The sequence below is a fragment of the Accipiter gentilis genome, chromosome 19 (assembly GCF_929443795.1).
Source record: "Accipiter gentilis chromosome 19, bAccGen1.1, whole genome shotgun sequence".
Lineage (NCBI taxonomy): Eukaryota > Metazoa > Chordata > Aves > Accipitriformes > Accipitridae > Astur > Astur gentilis.
In genome coordinates, this window is record NC_064898.1 from 8,123,959 (window position 1) to 8,139,362 (window position 15,404).

At 39.7% G+C, this 15,404-nt stretch overlaps 1 protein-coding gene across 4 annotated transcripts in view; it reads left to right on the forward strand.

Annotated features, from left to right (window-relative positions):
- Positions 1 to 15,404, forward strand: part of MICU2 (mitochondrial calcium uptake 2) — a 149,602-nt gene that overhangs the window by 124,748 nt on the left and 9,450 nt on the right. For 3 of the 4 annotated variants that reach the window (XM_049822818.1, XM_049822820.1, XM_049822819.1), the window contains 2 exons: positions 47 to 109; positions 7,795 to 7,892. In XM_049822818.1, the coding sequence (XP_049678775.1) occupies positions 47 to 109; positions 7,795 to 7,892 (161 nt within the window). The remainder of the gene's footprint in view (positions 1 to 46; positions 110 to 7,794; positions 7,893 to 15,404) is intronic. The other variant, XM_049822821.1, reaches the window with a different exon arrangement.

Genomic DNA, 15,404 nt, shown 5'->3' on the forward strand with positions numbered 1-15,404 from the left:
TAATTTGTAATTTTCTTGTGTTTTTTTCGTGTTTTAACAAATACAGCTACAGAGAATCATTGGGAAGGAAGATGATTTGAAAATAGCTGGAGATGAAGCAGTATTTCGGGTATGAAATAGAAATACACTTTTCTTTACAAAAACGTTGTCATATTTCCCGTGAACATTGTTATTTTTTCCAGAGGTTTTAGAGAACTATGTAAGCATCAGTATTAGTGCTTTAATAAAATGAAAATGCATGATGTGTCAACTACATTCTAACTGGGGAAGAAAAATGTTTGTCACTTCTGAATCTCCTGATGAAATGTATGCAATTAATGTATTTCATTACTGTGTAGCCACTCCGTTATTTAGTTTCTGTAAGCCTCTGTTTCAAAGTAACTCTCTTCTATTTATGAAAAACTCAGAAAAAAAACTCTGTGTTGCCATATGAGAAAAGATGGCTTTCCAAACAGAAATTGATACCTTAAACATACCTAAGTGCTGCTGTTGCAGTAGTATCAGCTTATTCTGAGTTGGTTTGAAATGTAATTACTGTCACTGAGGTGACAAAGGCAAGGATTACTTCAGTGAGGTCCACTTCCAGAAAGAAATGGCGTAGATGCAGACCAGAAGAAACAATCTTAGTATGATCTTCCAGCTGGGTTAGAAGTTTCACTGGATTGCAGATGATTAGCAAATGGCAAATACATCTCGCCAAAGAAAGGGGCAGGTAAATTCCTCCTCCCTTCTGGCTGTTTTCCCCTGAATCCTGCCACTGCAACCTGCCTTCTTCCCAGGCAGAGCCTTTGCCAGCTGCGTACATCAGCAGCACCACTTTTGTTGCATGCTTAAATTGGATGGTGTAGCCGAAGGATGTTTTTCTCACCACAAACTTGCTTTCAGTTGTAAACTGAAACATTAGGCATGAGGCAGCAATTGCTCATGTTGGAAGCATTCAATAAGAAATTTATACAGGGCTCTGCTTTATAAACCTAGCATGCGTCAACAGTTTCTACGAAGAGTTGGTCCAGCTTGTGTTCTTTACTTTTTCACCTGCCTGAGGAAAAAAGGGAAGTGGCAGTATTGCTAACACCTTTAATATTTACTAGGCATAAAACCCCCTGTCTTCTGATGCATAAAGGCTTTACTTCCTCAATATGCATCCAGAGTTCAATTAAAAATTGTTTGACTGACTAACAACCATCTCCTTTTTTGAATCTTTTCATCAGTCACCAAATTGAAATAGCTAGGATTAATAGGGTTGTCTGCTCCTCAAAACTTATTTCAATTGAGACTTAACTGCCATGACAGTGAAAGAAAAAGGATCTTTATTCTGCATGAATGCACAGCTGTAGTATAAAATTTCCAGAGAAACTTTGATACAGTTGGACAGATTTAGTTATAATTACATAAGCTTATTGGGAGCTAATTAAATACCTGAACCTGAATGTCTCTATTTTGTTTTTTGTCTTGCTTCAAGTTTTGTCTTCAGAGTTCTCCATTGAGAAAAATCTGAAGTTATTGTAACCAGAAAATACTATTTAATACAGTTTCTTAGCAGATTATAAATGGAATTATAGTATGTTCAAAAGAAGAATTAAATAGCTTTGGGGAGTACAGCTGTCTTGAAATTCTTCTGGTTTCTATATTTCTACTTGGCAAAGTCCGAATTATCACTTTTCTTTTAATTTTTATTTTCTCTCCTGTCTCAGTCTCTCACAAAATAAGTTGGTTATCTTTATAAGCAGTGATTCTGACTGTACAATGTAGTCAGTGCATATGTTTTTACCCCTAATTCTTAATAATTACGGCACTCAGAGTATTACTTTCAAGCAAAGCAGATAAAGCATAAAAATAGGGCTTTTAAATTGACTGTGTTCTTTGAAACCTGAAATACTTCAACAGAAGTTTGGTGTTTGGGATAGTTCTGTGTTTCCACAACACTTTCACAGTTTGCATATGAGTCGCTGGTTTTTCAAAGTAATCCCAGTCTCTGATACCAGATGGTAAATGTCACTGACTTACGAAAATAAGGTTCAAACGGCAGTCTGCAACTTTATTTAACCAGGAGGTATATCCAAGTATGTTCCCTGTACAGTGTGTAGACAGAGGTCCCAGTGATTCATTTACCTTGTGGAGATACCACTTAATACTCACTGAGATACTGTACTAACCAGAAAACTTTTGAACTAAAATTCATTCTGACTATAAGCAGTATACTTTCAGACCCACACATGGATATTTTCTTATTAATTGTGTATCAGTTGTTTTCACCTGTCTACTTCTCTTTCTGTGGGTTTTTTTTTGGTCCTAAGAGAGGTGAATGACATTAGTCATTCAGACCTTTATCACCACTTACTGGTCAGCACAAGGTTTTACACTTGGACCTTCAGACATTGCGGCATTGCGATGCATCTCCTCAACCAGACTGTGCAGGCCAACGTAACATGCCCATCTGCTTCCTAGAATTTCTATTTAGTTTAAAATTTTCTACCCATAGCTTCAATGTCTGCAAAGCTCTGGGCCCATAATAACTAAAGACTGCCTAAACTGAAGGGAGGAAGATGGTGGTTGAGAGCTATGCTCTTCTAGTGCAGTAATACTCCGTAGCGGGGGTGCAGCACATCGAATTTTGCAAGAATCTGGTCCAAGACTAAAATTAATATCCCTCCTCAAAAGAGTGTGTCATTAATCTTGTCACCTCTCAGTTCAGATGGAATGCACATTTTTTCTTGACCTATCTTTTCCAACATATGTATGTTTTGCATCAGCAGATTAACATTGGATTCTGTTGAAAAGTTTTTAGATACTGTAAACCAAGGAGCACTGCAATGTTTGTGCATGCTTTAAAGGAAGCTCTCTTAGGCAGGTAAACCCCATAAAGAACCAAGCCATGTGGCATCAAAATATTAAAAAACTGCTGGGTCATTGTTTACCTCAGAGGCAAAGAAGTTATTTTATTTTCCCATGTCATCTGACGACATTATAACCTCAAGAGAGACAAAGAAACATGCTTTCTGACATCTTTCTAGGTACCTATTCTGCAAGTACATGGAATTTGGCTTGGATAGTGCAAGTCTCTCCCACAAGGAATTAATCTGGAAAGCCAACTGTGGTTACGGTAGCATTGCTTTCCATTGCACAGAAGTGTGAGGCAAGGCTACCCCTTTAATCTCTGCTACTCAGCCTAGTCTGAAGCGCTTTAAATTATATAGAGAAGCCAGATAGCAGTGTGGGCTACTGACAGGCCAGGGAAGACACATGATTTGGCCTTGCACTAGCAGCTCTGGTCTTTGATTCAAAGCAGTAAGAATCTGGTCGTAATCTCCGAAGGCTACCTCATGCGTGTGCTTGCAAAATTAATTGGAATAAACTGGAAATGGTGCACATAAGCGTGCTCCGTTGGCATTTTGTGATAACTGAGACTTGGGATGGCAGCCTGAACGTGGACTACCTTGGGACGCGTCTGGAGAGCGGGGTAGGGGAATTGGTCACAGTCCATCTGAGTCAGTTGCTCCGAGAGCAAGTTTACGTATGCTGAGGATGGGCGCACTCGTCCTTTGAGGACAAGTCCACGTTAATCAAAAGAGTGTGCTTCGAAGAACATCGTACCTCCTGAGGGCGGTCCTTTTTACGGATTCTCCACTTTTGGTGGAAATCAATATTTTTAAAGTATGGCATGACAGGGAGGCAGGACCTGAATTCTTGAGAGGGGCTGTCCCCAACTTTGCATAGGAGCTGCTTTCCCCGCAGCGGTCGGGCAGCCTCAGGCTTCGCAGTGCAACAGTGCCATTCCCTGACTGCTCGACACGGTCAACCTGCTGGCGACAAGACTAGGTTCAACCTGCTCCTATTTTTGGCATAAAGTATCTCCTACAATGTCTACTCCCTGTTAGCTTTAGCCCACTTGGCTGAAAACCATTTTTATTCTGTACCTCCTCGTGAACTGGTGTAGAACTGTGGGCGACACGCTGAAAGCTGAGGATGTCCGTGAAGTTACATTTTCTTCCTTGCTAAAGGCACTAACAGTACAGCATAGCGATTCCACGGCATTAGTTGTCATGAAAAAAACAATTAATCCCCCAATAATGGGAATTATGGATGTTGTTGAATGCTGGATATAAGCTGCTTATAAGCTGTTTATTGTTTAGAAAATGCTCCATCAGACTTCTCAGATACTGTTATACATTCTCTGTAGAAAAAAATTGTGCACATTTTAGCCCTTCTGGATCAGACCTGATGCATTCTTGAATCCTACCTAGTAAGAAAGTGTCTTGCGAAACATTAAAAACTTTAGTATGGATTTACATCATGATTAAAGCTGATTCATCATCAAATGATATGTTGTTTTATTCTGGGGCCCACTTGAGGCTGTCCGGGCTTTGCCAAGAAAGACAGCTTTTGGAGATCTGGATCTCCTGGTCCCACTAGCTTGCTTGTTTACAGTTCTTTTGACTGGCTGTACCTGGTAGGATTAATTTCATAATGGATACATCTTTTAAACCTTCTTCCCAGAACTGAGTTGTAGGCTATATCCCAACATCTTGGAGACTCTCAAAATGACAGAAAGCTTGATGCTCTTGAGCAGTGTTTGAGGCTAGACTGCTTAGATTGAAGTCTTGATTGCCTTCAGGAATAGAAGCCTGGCATGATGAATTGACCGATCTAGCAGCTGAAAAACAAAGAGCATTTCAGAGAAGTGGACTCAGAAAAATTTGCAAAGATTTAGTCTTACCTTTGGAAAGATTTGGGAGATCACTATCAGACAGAAACTAAGATATTGTTCTCCTTGACCCTCCTCTCTTTCTGCCCCTGTTCTTCATCTATTCACTCTCCTTCTACCTTAGCCAAAAAATATTTCTATCCCAAATATGTATTATTTTTACAGTTTCTGTTGAAACAAGACATTGCACAGCAAATACCATCTCCCAGGAAGCAAGTAAGAGAACAAGGAACGTATTACAAGTTTTAATTATGATGAATGCTTTCCAGTCATGCCTCAGGCAAATTCTGCAAGGAAAGGTGGAAAGAATCTAGAGACAGTAAGTCTATTAACATTTCAGATGAGTTTTGAAAATCAGTTGGGTACATTATTCCGAAAATCCTGTCTCACTGTGTGATAAGTTTCTTCTCAGTGGCACTTGTTGCTACTTGCTGCAGTATCAGGTCCTAACTGTCAGAAGCTCAGTGGGGAGCTACGGGATTAGGTAGGTCTGCGCCCGTGACTTGGTGTTTGCAGCATCAGCCTTCTATGTTAACAGTCTGTGTAATGTAGTATGGAAATACATGTTGTGTTATCCAATCTTGCTTGAAAAGGAATAACTGCGTAATTCAGCAGTTCCTGGTGCTTTTGAAAAGTGTACGAGATGTTAACATTACTCTAGGAAAATAAGCCTATATTTGTAATATGTACACATATGTTCATTAGTTCATCTAGACTTGTGCGGCATCAGAGGTAGGTCTTTGGGATTCTTTGAACCAATGCACCCTGGAACACGTCTGAGTTTCCCAGTCGAGACACATGTCCCTGCCCCATCCCGTGCTTGTATCAAGATGAGACTCAGAACATCCCGGTCCTTTCTCCGCTCGGTGCCTCAGCTTGCTGTAAAGTTGCCTTGGTGCAACCTCCTGGGGCTGAAGCTGCCAGGTACACCAGAATACAAACTTTCACTGAATTTAGATAGTAGCTCTGACTCAAAGCTACCAGTCTGGTCCTTTTTACAGCTCCAGGATTAGGTTACCATTTCATTCTCATTGTCAAGAGAGACATTCTGAATGTAAGTTATTCTTTTACCTAAGCTCAGGAGGGTGAGGTGTTGGAAATATTAACAGAGCTCTGATTATCTTCTAACAAAGATTTGTCATGTTGGTACTAATTTATACAGTTCAGCAGCAAAAGCTCCTAATGATTCTGTGGACAAAAAGGAATTACGTACTAACATGTACTTTAATTTAATAGCATTAACTCCAGGAAAAGCAATTTTTTGAAATTTTACCCTTAAGCTTTAGTCTCTGTGGTCTCCTATTGCATATTCTGTTTTAAAGAAATGTACTGTTTTGTAGTTTAAAATACATTTAACTCTCACTAACATAGCGTTTGGACACCTGCCAGTTCCACTTTGGAATTTCAGCTGATCAAGAGGGTAGCCAACAAGTAGGTGCGTATTTGTTATAAATCCAGGGATAGGCTTTGTCATCTTAGATAAGATGAGATGGGTATTGTTTGTATGTCTTCTTCTACCTTATAACTAGAGAAACATGAATAGAAGAAAAAATCTTTTTCTGTCACAGACTTGGTTTTTAAAAGGTTCTTTTAAACCTTGTTTTTTCAGTTTGTTTTCAATACAACACTGATTTTAATATGAATTAAATTGGAAGCATTAAATCGCATAATCATGAGTTCAGTTTTTAAAATTACATCAGCAAATTTATTTCTTTCATTTTTCAAGTCTCCTTTAAACATGTAAGCAAAAAACACAAAAAGCAGATTAGAATCATGCTGCAGTGAGAAATATGTGGATTCTTCTCTGTTTCTTCTTAGAAAACTTTGCATTCTGACATAAATAGTTTGGGGTTTGAATTTCAAATTAAAAAATTTCCAATTTCAAAAAGGCATACATGAATGTTTGACTTTTAACTTTCAAAATAACATATACCAATGTTTATTTATCAGTTTTCACCATAATCTGAAGGGTTTAAACTTTAGAAGGATGGATCCTGTGGGTATTTAAATATTTTTTGCCTGCAGTTAAATGATAAAAGTTCAGTAAGTACAGTTTGCATATGGCTTGAAAAGTTTTCTTCTAGGTTCACTCATACAGAACTCGTATCACTGGCATTTAGTGAATTGTAGCTTGCAGTAGAAATGAGGAATGTTACCTCTTTAACTATAAAATAACTGTGTCACATATGCAGTAAGCATGAAACACACAGTGGACTAATGGGACTTGTTACTGATGATGCTGAAAGCTAAATAACCATTAGTATTAAATCTTATGAATAGACTCTTGTCTTTCATCTTAACTCTTCAACCAGATAAAAGACACAGAGGCTATTTAGATGTCATAAGAATAGTTTGTTGAAATCCCTCCGGACTTACAAAAAAAAAAAAAAATCTCTCTTCATGTTGCTTAGTGTTTTGTTGCGTTCAAAGAAATGCCAGTATGCTAGTGCTGAAAGAAGAATAGAACAGAAATCCAGCATTATGTGTGGTTTTAGGCTTGTTAAAGATGCTGTTGAGTTGAAATAATGTGCATGCTTTTTTCTGCAGAAATCTCTTCATCAGATTTAAAAAAAATATATAGAAAAGTCACTCACATCGAAAATTTGTGAGAAGCCTTGTAAGACCACATTATGATAGAGCACTGTGAATGTTTTTTTCTAGTTTCGTTTCTTAGACTATCATGAATGTTTTTAAATGGCTGTAACAAATTAGAAATATCTGACTAAAAACTTTTTTACAAAGATGGTAACTTCATTTAAAGCCTCTATTCATCTGCACATAAGGGTTTTTAAAGATTTAACTAACAACCTTCTCAGTTCTAATAATAAAATACACTGAAGGTGGTTGTAAATTGTGCTCATCTTTCATACAGAATATTTAGAAGCAGAACATATAATACACTGTTACTAGTTGATGTGGAATAATTATTCAGCTCTGAGATCCTCTGTGATAGCTGTGGGAACAGTAATTAAATTGCAAGTATCTGTTGTGAAATTGTAGTTCAAATAAATATTTCTAGATTTGTGGTGAATAGATATTAATAATCATACAATGCATAATAATTAATCATACAATTTTTTGTTTTATAGGGAGTAGAACTGGAAAGCTGTGATGTTAATACCATGTTGCTGGTACATTTCTTTGGAAAAGAAGGAAAGGAAAAACTTCGCTATTCTGAGTTTTTCAGGTATTTTTTCAGCTAGGCAAGCCTAACGGCGACCAGTCCTGTTCCTACCCCCTCTACTTTGCACCAACTCTGGCATTAATCTGACCTCACACTGAGCTGATTCAGAAAGTTGAGCAGGTAATGAAGCAGGAGATTGTTTATGATTTTGCATGATTAAATTTCTAGTTTAGCTCCTGGAGTCTGCTGTCTGCAGGAGGAGTTGAGCACCATGATAACTCCAAAGCAGCAGAGGGCCTGGAGGCCGTGAGGGTTGAGACTATCGTTCTTGGCAGCTGTGTGATGGCATACCTTAAGACAATATGATTCATGAATATTTTTCTTGATCAAATCACTAAAAAGCGACTGCTGATCCATTAAAAAAGCTTTTCTGAGCTGAGATACCCCCCTCCCCGTTACAGCTGTCATGGTAGGCTACAGGAAACTTCTCTGCTTGCTTTAAATTCCAGCTTCTGATGAAACTTCACCTGTGCCTTTTCCCTTACCCTTTGAACTATTTTTGCAATGGCACTATGCGGATACTTCGTGGCACTTAGGTCAAAACTGAGAATTGAGCCAGATGCTAAACACCACGTCAGACTGAAACTGCACTGGAATACCAAGCGGCCATTACTCCTGGAAACGTAGCGCTGTTTACCCGCCTGTTTCACTGTAAGCTTTGCAAAATCAGCAGTTGACAGAAAGTTCTAAGACTAGTGTAGGGAATTGTTCAGTTTGTACATCATATACCACGTCAGAAAGATGGTGTGATCTTTGTCTACAACAGAGTATGAAGTTGTGCTATGGTTGCTTTTGACTTGAAAACCCAACCAGGTATCAGCTGTTAGTGTTTTAGTTGGATGAGATTCTTTCTTCCAATGTTTATTTCAATCCGTAATGATCACCACCACCTACACAGCATCACAACTTAAGTGGTTAAAACTCTCAGTTACTTGGGAGATCAATTTCTCCTGTTAGTATGAACTCCAGACACATCTTGCTATGTGAATTTGTGCCCAGAATCCATACAGTCTTTCTTTGAGATAAATGGAAGTTAAGTGCCTAAATACCTGTGTGAATCTTGACACACGTCTGGTAGCACAACTTCAAGAGAAGATTACCTACATCAGTATTACCTTTTCTACAAAAAATAATAAGTCTGCAAAAATAAATTAGGATAATGTGTTTTACTTCAATTTATGTTCAGAAGCAGAGAATCTGTCTCAGCCCTCTTAAAAATGAATGTTGTTGCAATCTATAGAGGCTTGGGGAAAGCCAGAGTAGAAGAGGAAGAGTGGCAATTTTTCTAACACTGAAAAGTGTTTGGCTCCACTGGCTCTGGCACACACCAGTCTTCAAATTAACAACCTTTCTCTTTTGAAGACCTCGACTCAGTAGGAATCTAAGTGAGTAAAATAAAGTTTTAAGATGCCTCCAGCTACCTTTTCTGTAAATACCATAGATCCTCTCAATGAAACAAAAGGCAGAGAGCACCAGTAAAAGGTTGTGTTTGCATATACAGTGTAAACTGAAAAGCCTCAGGTTTTAGATAAAATCCTACATTGACCCAATGAGGCATGACATTGATGAAACTATGTACCTAGTACATTCAGAATGCATAGGTTAAAGACCTTTGCCTACCACACAGATAGAGGCCTGTAATCAAAATCAAACTCCCACATCTTGCTCTTAAAATTTGTGGGATAAGTGTAAGGTTTAATGCAGGTAATTTTTCAACAGTGGCAGTTATGTTTCGTAGAGCTGGAATGTGCCTCTTTATCACTGTGTAGACACTCCATCTCAGTTGCAACATGACAGTGAAGTTTGTTTAACACGCAGAAAGGTGAATAAAAGGATCACTGTCTTGTTAACCTCTGTGAAGATATCACCTTTCACATGATTTTATTTGCAAGTAAATCAAGCACATCATTTCTGGGTTCCTATTGTTCAGAGAAAATGTGATTTCTATCTGATGGCCTCTCATAACATTTTACCTTACGCGGGAAGCTATTGTTGGCTGTTTGATCAAAGTGCCATGCTGTTTTTACAAGAGATGACTGATGAGCTGTACAGACATAGATCATTGTCAAAAGCAGAAAATAATGATGGTAAATGCTTTTATCATTTTCCAACTTCTTGCCTAGAAAGCTTTTCCATTGATCAGTGTAGTACCTAGTAGAAAGTAGGGGTGATTAGGTTTGATTAGGACACACTAAAACTTGTCACATTAGTTAAATACACAGATATTGCTGTGCTGTAGAGTCCTTGAAACTAAAAAAAAAAAAAAAAAAAAGGCAGGAATGCTTTCTTTGTGAAATTTCACTGTACTTACATGGGAATTCAGAAAGCTGAGACTAGCGTTCTCACCTCATTACTTACATATATTTTCCTCATGCTTCCTCCTTTTCAGTTTGGCTAACATTAAAAAATCCTTTTGTAGGTGTGCAATCATCTGTATCTGCATGTACACCAGTGATGTCCGACCCTTTTAGCCCACAGTCCCAACATTTAAAACAAGTCAGACAGCCACAGTGAATATATCAGGGCAACTAATTTGCCCTGTTCTCCTTTCTTTGCATTCAGACAGCACACAAAAATGGAAACTCTCTACATCTTTCCAGGCAACGTGGAGCTGATATAAGCCAGCTCTTGTGCCTCCCTTCCTACTGCCCTGAACACAGGAGGCACACTGATGCAGGGAGGGAAAATAGTTAAGCACGCTGTGCTCCATCTGTGCCCAGCTGGTGCATGGTTCTTGGGAAATCAGGTAGGCAATACACACAAGCACAGTCCTCAGGGCGTTTTTTTAGTGGACATAAAGAATGAGGCCATGAAACAGAATATCAAATCGCTTTTCAGCCTTTCTTGGGATTCTGGGAGCTTGGAAGTAAAGAAGTAACCTTTTCATAGGTATTTTGTGACACCAGTCATGCTCTTTTCTCACTGTCCTACAGAACATAGTCAAAACAGCAACCAAAGCCGCTCCTTTTCATTCTCTGCTGAGCAGCGGTGGTGGGACTCCCGCTTTGTTCTGCAGCTTCTCCAGGGACTGCTTAGAAGTAGTGGAAGCAATGCAGGAAGGCCACCGTCCTGTGTCTTTCCCATAGTAACGAGGTGGTTTCAGGGACCTGAAGGTATGACTCAAGGGACACATGTTCAGCTCCAGACTGCTACATGGTTTCTTGCCAGTTGTATTGTCCTTAACATAAGGACAGTATGATAATTATTAATAATAATTCATAACTTCAAAAGCAACAGCTTGTTTCCCTGGCAAAAGTTAGGAAATTGAAATCTAAATTATTCTGGAGTATGTTTATGTACATGACTGGTAAAGAAAGGTGTTGCCTCCTAGTCAGGTGCAGCTGGAATCATTATACTCCTGTATCAGTTTAAGAAAATATAAAACAATATGCAGCAAGCCTAAAATCATGTAATAAAGAAGGGTAGACTTAATACAAGAAGCTGTAACCAGGTGAGACTTTCTTAGAAGAGATGAACAAGTTTTTGTTTCAGATGACCACCGCTCAGTTTTACACCTCAACAGCGTCATCTTCTAATACCAGGACTCATCTTGGGGAATGTCAAATTTCAAACATGAAGCCAGAAGTTCTCTGGGATTCCACACTTCTCATTCTTTTGCATGCGTTTCCTCTGTTTCTTAAGACATACATAATTCTTGGTCTTTTCCTTTCAAAAAATGTTTCACTTGCGCTTTAATTTCCAGCTATATTCTATGTACTATTTTTTATTCTGAGTAGAAAACTATTTTTTCTAGGTATAGCAAATATTTCTTCTTGACAGCCACTGGTTTTTTTCCCTGAAAAAAGTCCCTTACTGATCTTGTTTAAGTATGTCTAATCCCAAATAAAAGAGGAGACAGTAATTCACTCCCTAAACAGTTTATGACTGCTATGATTTCTTTCTGTAATCTGTCCCCAAGCAAGCTTAAATCTCTCACAATCTTCTTGAAGAAAAAAAAAAGAAAAAGTGCAGAGAGTATGGAAAGAATATTCAAAAAACTTTCTGATCGTTGTATGTTTTTCCTGGGATGGCTTACAAAAAAGTACTTCCCGGTATGGTTAAACAATTGGCATCTTTTAATCATATAAGGAAAGTTAACTTTTCAAATCCAGTTTAGAGCATTTTCTTATCTGATTTGTTGCTTCCAAATGTCTCAGCAGTTAATAGAATTTTGCACCAGAAATATTCTTTAATCATGGTTTCTCTTTTATTTTCTGCTATAGCTTAAAGGTCACAAATTGTATAACCATACACAAAACATGCCTTTTCCCTACCTGTCATGTTTCTTTCCTTCAGTATTTTGAATTCCATGGTACGTTTCATCTGAAACCTTTCATTTAAGAAACCAGAACGGTCTGGGCTGAACCACACTGCTAGTGCTGACATTTGTCTGGTGCTGTTCTGTGTTTGCGCCAATGCCTGGATGCAGAATCTCTTCCAGGTAGCATCGTCAGCCAGCAGGGCTTTTGCTGTGATGATAGCTTGTACATTTTCAGTGATTTTCATCTAGGGATTTGGAAGTGCTTTGCAGAAACAGAATATGGTTGCCGCCTCATTTGTCCCTGTACCTACACTTGTATCTGTGTGTGTGTGTATGTATATAGAGCCCTAATACACATAGAGATTACATCTTGTGCACCCAGGATCAGAGAGCGAGGAAGTGGAGATGGGAATAAAATCTGGCTTTGTGATTGTATATTCCTATCATAACTGAATCTGAATATTTCCCAAATACTTAGTAATGATGCTGAGAAGAATCGCTATTTCTTCCTTTCCTATATACTTAGCAAAGGAATAGCTTGATTAGTTTCTACAGAATGCTTATAAATGAAAGTGAGTAGTTCTGTTTTGTTTGGTTTGGAAACGTTGAGGACAGTAAATCAAAAAGGGTTTTGCCTGTAATTCTGAAAATGGGGAGATTGATTAACTGTCTTACCGCTTGCAAAACTGAATTTACAAGCATAGACCTAAATGTTCTCTAAAGGTTAATGGTCAAGCCTTTATTAAATTTTCTATATTCTGTTTTGAAAGTCAGATTGCAAAAAGGCAACCTTGCAGCTGGTTTGCAACAGTCTTTTGTGCAAAGAGGGTCATCAAGTCTTCAGAACGGCTTCGGTGTCCAAAGAGGAGCCAGAGCAAAGTGCAAATGGCAGGGTGATATATTCACCACTATCTTTGTTGTTAAGTTTCCTTCCTATAAATCAGTGCAACAAGAACTGGGCAGTTCTGTATTAAGAGTGTTAAAGCTCTGCAGAGACTTTCAGTTCAGGTCAAGAGGTATAGGAAGGAAAACTAGCCCTAACCTTTCCTTTTGTGTTTCATTCTACTACTTTATGTACCATAAGTAATACAACACTAGCACTTCATTGCAACATCTCAGGTTGGAGGGGCAATAGCTGCATTCCTGAAGTCTCCCCACTTTTATTACATTTTCACTTCTATTAAAGCTGAGTTGCCAAAAAGTCTAGAGAGACTCCCTCTTTCTATAGTAGAGCACATTACAAAATGAGGGATAAATCCTGATAAGGTTTCTGGATGCTGTTGTAACACGATAACGAGTTTGGCCATGGGCCTTCAACGTGGGTGTTTTAGAGAGCGTGGATAAAACAGGCCATCTTAAAGAAAGCACTGTCTGTTCCCAGCCTTTTCCCTGTCTTATAAATTTATGATTTACCTTTCCTTTTTGTTACTTGGAAGCTTAGGGCTTGCTTTTGTTTTCAAGCTACTACAGCATAACAGTATTCCCAGTGTAATTATTTTTGAATTGTAGAGCACATCTACAATCAGAATCCTCTTCCCGTCATTGATTTCTGACTCCTTTCAAAGTCCCCAGCCAAGCTCCCACTGACTTTGGGAGAACAGGAATTTCATTCCTATGCTTATTTTTCCTAAGATCTGGATAAATTTTTAAGGAATTTCCAGCTGAAACTCATCACACCATGATCCAGAAGATACGAAAGCAAGTATCCCTAGTGATGTCTTGGCATTTAAGTATCAAGTTTTACTTCCTAACCAGAAAGTTATTTTTAATAACTTCTAATAACTTTCACTTAAAAAAAAAACCTCATTAGGATTTTTAACTCTCACATCTGGGAATAAGAGTGACCTAGAATGCTGATGTGATGATTCATAGTATTTTAATTTTTGTAATATGGGAGGCTATCATATAAATTTTAAATTGCACATTTCAGCTGCTGCTCCAAGTAGCATTTGGTATGGCAGGAAATCTCACTCTGGCTTGCCAGGAGCAAGCCTACAGGTTGAAATGAAATATCCATTAATTTTTTTGTACCTAAATAAGTAATTCCCACTCCCCTCCCTAATCTGCGTAGTGCAGCAAGACCCACGGCTCTTGTTGCCACAGCGAGGGTGCGGTGTCATTGCCCCAGAGCAACGGGAGAGGGCAAGAACCCAGGCCTCAGAAAGAGCAGTGGAAAACCCACAGTGGGGCTGGAGAAATAGAACACTTCGTTTGCTGTATGACTAGAAGAGGGTGCAGAAGCAAGAACACATCAGAAATGCCACAGCCAAACCCTTCACTTTCCTCTTTGGCTTTGCTGCACCTTTCAGCTGGCTGATGTGTGTGGCTACGTGGGCCACCCGCTCCTTCCTCAGCATGTAGAAATGGTTGGTCTTTTAGCTGTCCTGCCTTTATTGGGTATGGCTAGAGGGCAGGATTTTCTCCCCAAGGAAATGCAGCATTTAGAAAAGACGGAAGAATGTGTAGTTTGTCATCACCTGTGGCTACTGACCAGTAAAGCAAATGACTGAGAGTTAGCTCCCCAAAGTAAATAACTCATACTTTCAATAACAGACCTAAAGTCTGTTGCAAAATGTGTCCACCTTTCATAGATCAAAAGCCAAGAAAATAAAACACATGGTGTCTTGCTTCCCTACATCCATGTTTTAGGTGTATTTCTGTAAGTGACCTCATTTTCAGCAGCTTCTCCTCCCCCAGACCAGATGTTGCATGGGTTGGAAACGACAGTCAAAGACGCGGTTACTGTTCCGCGTGGTCTCTGCTGCGACTTCCAGCCAAGCGCAAGCCGCACATCCCGGTTCCCATCTCCTCCTTGCCTTTGACGACCACTCCCAAAAGCGGCCAAGTGGCCCTCCTCAGTCTCTGCTGGACTGACTCGTGCCTGCTCTACGCGCCTGGTCCGTGCCGCCCTCTCCCGCCGCGGCTCGACCTCCCTTCCCAGGATCCGGGGAGGCTCCAGCGGGCGGTTCGGCAGGACTGGTTCTGCCAGCCCACGCTGGCCGGTCTCCCCAGCACCATGCTGACCGCTGGGCTGGCCAGAGGCAGCAGTCGCCTCCCAGGTGAGAAGGACAGGAGCTGTGTCTGAGCGCTGAAGAGTGGTCTGCGAGCCGTGCAAGGAGGGTCTCGCTGGTCTGTAAGGCAAGGGGCCTCCCCTTCGCACCGGTGGCACAAACAGACCCTTTGGTGTTTCATCCCCGTGCGAGAGGGACAGTTGGGGACCTGAAAGCGAGCCGGGTCTTGCGGTGGACTGTGGA